Source organism: Hippoglossus stenolepis, chromosome 19, assembly GCF_022539355.2.
Source record: "Hippoglossus stenolepis isolate QCI-W04-F060 chromosome 19, HSTE1.2, whole genome shotgun sequence".
Classification (NCBI taxonomy): Eukaryota; Metazoa; Chordata; class Actinopteri; order Pleuronectiformes; family Pleuronectidae; genus Hippoglossus; species Hippoglossus stenolepis.
This window is the reverse complement of record NC_061501.1, coordinates 19,997,093-20,004,739: the sequence shown is the minus strand read 5'-3', so window position 1 is coordinate 20,004,739 and position 7,647 is coordinate 19,997,093. Positions and strand designations below refer to the sequence as shown.

General features: G+C 46.7%; 1 protein-coding gene across 2 annotated transcripts in view; it reads right to left on the bottom strand.

Moving 5' to 3' along the window:
• Positions 1–7,647, bottom strand: part of fars2 (phenylalanyl-tRNA synthetase 2, mitochondrial) — a 63,396-nt gene that overhangs the window by 12,485 nt on the left and 43,264 nt on the right. For both annotated transcript variants that reach the window (XM_035142404.2, XM_035142403.2), the window contains exon 10: positions 5,830–6,005. In XM_035142404.2, the coding sequence (XP_034998295.2) occupies positions 5,830–6,005 (176 nt within the window). The remainder of the gene's footprint in view (positions 1–5,829; positions 6,006–7,647) is intronic.

Here is a 7,647-nt window from a genome sequence, read left to right as displayed (position 1 = left end):
AGTTTTAAAGCCCCTCGGCGTGTTAACATGTTAGCATCTGATGCTTTGGTCTCGTCTTGCTGCCGCCATTATCTCTTAAGAATTCAGTTCATCACTGAAGGACCCACCTGCTGGAGCCTGAGCACGTTTACTCAGGTGCTAGTTCCCAGTACTCTCTCTGCCTCTTATTAAGAGAAAATATAATAACACCATAAGAAATTATATTTATTATTTGAGTTCATTGGGTGGAATTTATAATTAAGATGATGAATTGCAATGACAGGTCTCCTTTCAATTGATTTTTTATTGTTGGAAATTTATCCCTCAAGGAATTTAAGTTTGTTTGTTGAGACACTTTACATTAGCACGTTAGCTTAGCATTTAGAAATAACTAGAATCAACGAATGACTCGTTGCTGTAAATCAAAACCTGAACAAACAAAACTGTAAAATAAAAACGTTAGTGTTTATGTTATTTTGTTTGTGTTTATTGTGTTTTTACTGTGTTTATTTGTGATGTGTCTTTGTGTTGTACACAGTGTGTTTTCAGTGTGTGTGTACGTAGATTCATTAAATTGTTTTAACTCCCTGATGTGTTTATCATCTTAGTCAGTGTAAAACTATATTTATATATGAGTGTGTGTGTGTGTGTGCGCGCGTGTATCACTGTAACCTCTATGCTCAATTACATCCAGATTACCCAGAAGCCCTCGGGGCTGTGGCAGCCGGTGAGAGCTCGCTGATATAAATCTGGTCACACCAGCTCTGTTATTCTCATAAAACATTACTACACACTGACACTCACACACACATACTAGACACACACACACACACACATACCAGACACACACACACACACACACACACACAGGGAGCTAGTGCTGCGTAAGCTAATAGGCTAACACTAACCTAGAAAGGAGGAAGAGGAGTGAGAGGAGGTGACATTTTGAAAAGGTGAATGGGATGAAGCTGACATTTAGAGAAAAACGAGATAAAGTGAAATCTAGATTCCATTCAGAAAAGAGGGAGACACACTGTGTCTGTATGTGTGTGTGTGTGTCTGTATGTGTGTGTGTGTGTGTGTGTGTGTGTGTGTGTGTGTGTGTCTGTATGTGTGTGTGTGTCTGTAGTGTGTGTGTGTCTGTATGTGTGTGTGCGCGTGTTCAACCTAACTTCATCACCACCTCTGACAGAAGAAAATCTAAAAGCTGTTTTCATTTTGTAAAACTGATAACCGAGGTTTTAAACTGAGACAGAATAAAAAACGTGAAGAAATTATATAGAACATGAAGAACACAATTTTTTATATGAGGAAGAAAAAGCTGAACTTTCTGCACAAAAGTCAAATTATTTTCTCCCGAAATACAAATAAATCTGTTGTTACAGATTTTAATTAAAGTTTTTCATGTTTAAATCACAGCACTTTTAAATAATATCTCTTCACATTCATACTTAATATCTATATAAATATAAGAATCCTCTATAAAGCAGTTTGAGAGATGATGCTCTGACGTCAGGAGCTAAATCTCCACCTGAACAAACGCTATGAAGGCGCGTTGCACCTCAGTGCTAATGTTGGAACCCGCCCTCGATCAGGTGCGAGCTGACCACGCTAACGTTACGGAGACGGACCGACCACTTAACGCTGCGTCGAGGGATCGAACCTGGATTGAAATGCAGCTGCGTCTGATTGGTTGTGGGAACAGAAAACAATCATACATTATTCAGCTGAAAAACCAACGCTCCGACCCGCACCACCGGAAAATGACAACTCTCTCTCTCTCTTCTCTCCCCTCTCTCTCTCTCTCTCTCTCTCTCTCTCTCTCTCTCTCTCTCTCTCTCTCTCTCTCTCTCTCTCTCTCTACCTCCTCTTCCTCCCTCCTGTCATCTCTCTCCTCCCTCTGAATCATCACTCTCCTTCCGCCCTCATCATTTTTTGGGGTGAGGCCGACTCTCTCTCCCTCTCTCTCTCTCTCTCTCTCTCTCTCTGTTAAATCATTCACTGAGTTGTGGTGGGCGGCTGCCACTCTGTTTCCTGCTGAGCATGCGGGGGGGGGGTGAAGTGATGACACGATGACAGGTGGAGGAAGAGAGGACTGAACAGGAAGAGAGGGTCGTTCACGTTTATCGACAGATTCACTTCCACTTTATTTTCTGGATCTTCTCCTGCAGCCTCCTGGTAACATGTGTGTAACATGTCAGAGTGAGTCCATGTGAGGACACAGCAGGACAATGTCCTGAAGCTTCCCAGAGAGTGAGTGGACGTGTTGATGAGGTTTCTAACACGTGACGTGAAACTGGAAGAACACAAACATCTCAGGATGAAGAAGTGGAGCCGTACACGTAGAAGACGAAGACGTCCACTTGGAAACACGAGGAGGTTCCAGATCTTCTGGTGCTGAGGGCCGCGCCGGGGGTGGATGAGCTGTAAACAACAACACTGATCTTTCCACAGCAGAGTTTATACGTCATGTCCGGCCTCCTGCTGCTCTACAGGCTCCGCCCTCGCTGCTCTACAGGCTCCGCCCCTCGCCTGATGTTCCCACATGTTCCTGTTTGAACGAGTCGGACCCGACAACCTGCTGCTGCTGCTCCACAAACACTAACTACACAACATGTCCACACACTGATCATGTGTGAAAACATCTCAACTGTTGCACTCATATCACAGAATACTGTAATATAATGTATAATATTAAACTAATACTGCTACAATCAATAACTCAATGATACATCTTGATAATCAGTCTGGTTTATATCAGTGTCTCTCTAACAGCGGAATATACAGGAGGTGATAAGCAGAGGCACACCCTCTCTCTCTCTCCCTCTCTCTCTCTCTCTCTCTCCTCTCCTCCCTCTCTCTCTCTCCTCTCTCTCTCTCCTCTCTCCCCTCTCTCTCTCTCTCTCTCTCTCTCTCTCTCTCCCTCTCTCTCTCTCTCTCTCTCTCTCTCTCTCTCTCTCTCTCTGTCTCTCATCCTCTCTCTCTCTCTCTCTCTCTCTCTCTCTCTCCTTCTCTCTCTCTGTCTCCTCTCTCTTCCTCTCTCTCTCTCTCTCTCTCTCTCTCTCTCTGTCTCTCTGTCTCTCTCTCTCTGCTCCTCTCTCTCTCTCTCTCCCTCTCTCTGTCTCTGTCTCTCTCTCTCTCTCCTCTCTCTCTCTGTCTCTGTCTCTCTCTCTCTCCTCTCTCCTCTCTCCTCTGTCTCTCTCTCTCTCTCTCTCTCTCTCTCTCTCTCTCTCTGTCTCTCTCTCTCTCTCTCTCTCTCTCTCTCTCTCTCTGAATGTGTGTGTGGGGGTGGCTGTCATTCTAACTGACAGCTCTGTCAGCTTATCAAATTAGTCCCGGCACAGTCGCGGCTGACGGCGCTGCCGAGCAATAAATGCAGATTTGTGGAGAATCATAGCGAAACCATCAGCTTTGATTTGCTTTCACATGAGATGTTTATGGAGCAGAAGCGAGGCGGGCGAGAGACTATTAGGAGGAGTGGAGGGGAGGGAGAGAGAGAGACAACAGAGTGCCTCCCTCCCTCTCTCCCTGATTGGATCAACTTGAGAAGCTGCAGTTTCCGGCAGCTTCAGTGAGTTTTAGATCAATTTACAGAACATAATGCACATTATGGTTAGTTTGCAGACGCAGATCCAAAGTGATGGAGTCAGAGTGGAAGATCAACCAGCGTCTCTTCATCCTCTTCCACCGATATTCACTACATTATTATAAAAACTTCATCTGTCAGTGTCACGTGAAGAATTATAAGAAGTTTTGGCCAAACATTATTTTTCATGCAGTGATCTGTTGTTTTGTTGTTTAACTATCCAACATAAAGTTTTGTACATTATCAGAAAGAAATAATCTTTTCCTCGTCTCTACTTTCATTATAACAAAACATACTGTGATGTCACTTCCTGGATACGAGGCTGAGATGTCATGATTGACAGCCGAGTGTGTGTAGGGGCGGGACCAACTCCACCATCACCACTGCACAGATGACGTCAAAGGCACAAGACGAGATGTATTGGCTTCATGTTTGTAGAGAGAGAGGAGGCGGAGACACGTCATCCATCTTTGTTTACTGATCATCTTGATTTGCATCTTAGATTTATAGAAAATCACTTCTATAGAACATGCTCTTATTTTGAAACAGTGAGATAAGGCAGGTGTTTTAAACAGGCAGAGGAAAGATAAAGTGTGTGAGAGACAGGGTGTGTGTGTGTGTGTGTGTGTGTGTGTGTGTGTGTGTGTGTGTGTGTGTGTGTGTGTGAGAGAGACAAAGAGAGAGAAGGAAAAGGTGCAATGCAGGTATTTTATGCGCCACTAATTCAGGAAGTGATGAGTGTCATTAACTCAGTCTAGAAGTTTCTGTCTTCATCATTGTCATCATCGAGTCCTGTGTGTGTGTGTGTGTGTGTGTGTGTGTGTGTGTGTGTGTGTGTGTTGGGGTGACATCAGCAGAGAAAATGACACCTTGTGGGAGACAGAGGGGGGAGAGAGAGAAAGGGGGAGAATTTTTCAGAAGGTAAAAAAAGGTGCATTGCAGGGATTTTGTGCAGCCCTAATTTAAGTAGTTGCCAAAAGTATGTGGACACCTGAACTTTACGGGGTTGTCTCATGAAACTGAATTAAAGCTGAAGAGTAAAACATCACATTACTGCCCCCCCCATGATTTCCGGTGGTACTGCTCCATTTCATGTATTTTTACGTATCCGTGAGCTTTTAGCCAACGTGCACAGATACACAGGAAATGAAGGAAGAGCACGAAGATGTTGAGGATAGATGATCCTCAACAGGTGAACGGGGGGGGTCCACACTCCACCACATAGCTGGTGTGCAAGCTAACTTAGAGCCTGGTTTCTGAAGCCACAGGAAGTGAGCACAGTTTCTTTAGGTTTCTGACTGTGAGCAACAATAAGATAATAAGATAATAAGATAACATGATAATAAGATAATAAGATAATAAGACACGTTTCCCTCGGTTCTGTCAACATGTTCTGTAACTGGTCAAAGACACAAACTCCACAGCCGAGGAACGTTTGAGTTCATTCACTGATTATTTCACCAGTTTGACTCCCAGTGACTCCCAGTGACTCCCAGTGACTCAACTACCAACTACATGTTATCGTTAGACGTGTGTGTGTGTGTGTGTGGACAAAGGTCGCTACTTAAAAGACATTCAAATGTTGAAAGATGAATAGTGTCAGACATTTTTACGCACTGCAGGGCACTCACCATTACACACACACACACACACACACACACACACACAGTAACGCAAGGTCAGGGAAGTAAGTGTGTGTGTCACTGTATTGTGAAAAAGGAGTTCTCTGCCATAAGGTACCGACCTCCCACTGCTGCCCTTTAGACACACACACACACACACACACACACACACACACACACACACACACAAAGACTATCTTTAAGTGTTCCTTAAAAAGAAAGGAGTAGAAACACACACACACACGTACTTCATAAAAAATGAGATGTCAACACGAGGCACTGCAGACTCAGAGGTGTACGTCAAGGACAGCACTGAGAGTGTGTGTGTGTGTGTGTGTGTGTGTGTGTGTGTGTGTGTGTGTGTAGAGTGTGTGAGTGTGTGTGTGTGTGTGTGTGTGAGTGTGAGTGTGTGTGTGTGTGTGAGAGAGTGTGTGAGTGTGTGAGTGTGTGTGTGTGTGTGTGTGTGTGTGTGTACTTATGTTGTGTCTCTATGTGAGGACATTTTGGGACAGTGAAGACTTTGTTAGTTCAGAACTATTCATTAGAATGAAGGTCAGTACAACAACCGCGTGTGTGTGTGTGTGTGTGTGTGTGTGTGTGTGTGTGTGTGTCTGTGTGTCTGTGTGTGTGTGTCTGTGTGTGTGTGTGTGTGTGAACTGGTCCACCAGCGACACTCTCTCCACCAGGTCTCCTCCGATGGAGCGCACCAGGTCGTAGAAGTCATTGTCTGTGAAGCTCTCTCGCCCGGCCTCGCTCTCTCTGCTGTCGGGCAGCCAGAAGGAGATGTCGTTGTGGAGGGGGGGGTACTTACTGAGCGGCTGAAGAGACACACACAGGACAAAGATTAAAGACACGAAGACGAAGACGGAGACGGAGACGAAGACGAAGACGGAGACGGAGACGGACACTGTGGGTTTGCAAAGGAAGAAAATGGTTAAATATAATGTATTTATGAAACATAGTGAAAAGCTGAAAGATAAAGAGAAGAACATGTGACGGAAAGAGAGGAAGTAAAAGAAGGAAGGAGGAGAGAGGAGGAGGAGGGAGAGGAGGAGGGAGAGGAGGAGGAGGAGAGAGAGAGGAGGAGGAAGGAGGAGAGAGAGGAGGAGGAGAGAGAGGAGAGAGAGGAGGAGGAGAGAGGAGGGAGAGGAGAGAGAGGAGGAGGAAGTGCAGCAGAGAGAATAACATGAAGACAATAACACATTAAAACTTAATCGACAGAATAAATCTGATGTTTTATGCAGCGACAGAAGGAGAGAGTGAGATTTTCTATCATCTGTGACTCGGTTATTATCCTGAAAATAACTTTTAATAAACAGAGAGAGGAGGAGAGAGGAGGAGGGAGGAGGAGAGAGAGGAGAGAGAGGAGGAGGAAGGAGGAGAGAGAGGAGGAGAGGAGGGAGGAGAGGAGAGAGAGGAGGGAGAGGAGGAGGCAGGAGGAGAGAGAGGAGGAGAGAGGAGGAGGAAGGAGGAGAGAGAGGAGAGAGAGGAGGAGGAGAGGAGAGAGAGGAGGAGGAAGGAGGAGAGGAGGAGGAGAGAGAGGAGGAGGAGAGGAGGAGGAAGGAGGAGAGAGGGAGAGAGAGAGGAGGAGGGAGAGGGAGAGAGAGGAGAGGGAAGGAGGAGAGAGGAGGAGAGAGAGGAGGAGGGAGAGGAGGAGGAAGGAGGAGGAGAGAGGAGAGAGAGGAGAGGGGAGAGGAGAGCGAGGAGGAGAGAGAGGAGGAGGGAGGAGGAGAGAGAGGAGGAGGAAGGAGGAGAGAGAGGAGGAGGGAGAGGAGAGCGAGGAGAGAGAGAGGAGGAGGGAGAGGAGGAGGGAGGAGGAGGAAGGAGGAGAGAGAGGAGGAGAGAGGAGGGGGAGAGGAGAGAGAGGAGGAGGGAGGGAGGAGAGAGAGGAGAGAGGAGGAGGAAGGAGGAGAGAGGAGGAGGAAGGGAGGAGAGAGGGAGGAGAGAGAGGAGGAGGGAGAGGAGGAGGAAGGAGGAGAGAGGAGGAGAGAGAGAGAGGAGGAGAGAGGAGGGAGGAGAGAGAGAGGAGGAGGAGGGAGAGGAGGAGGAAGGAGGGAGAGAGGAGGAGAGGAGGAGGAGAGGAGGAGGGAGAGGAGGAGGAAGGAGGAGAGAGGAGGAGAGAGAGGAGGAGGGAGAGGAGGAGGAAGGAGGAGAGAGGAGGAGAGAGAGGAGGAGAGAGAGGAGAAGGAGGAAGGAGAGAAGATGAAAGAGAGAAGTGACACATGATCAAGAGAGAGGAGGAGGGAGAGGAGGAGGGAGGAGGAGGAGGGGAGAGAGAGGAGAAGGAGGAGGAGGAGGGAGAGGAGGAGAGAGAGGAGAGGGAGAGGAGGAGAGAGAGGAGAAGGAGGAAGGAGAGAAGATGAAAGAGAGAAGTGACACATGATCTCAGACGACAGATTTTCTCTTTTCTTCTTTAACAAACGTCTATAACTGAATGAACATTGGACAAAAGTCTTCCTG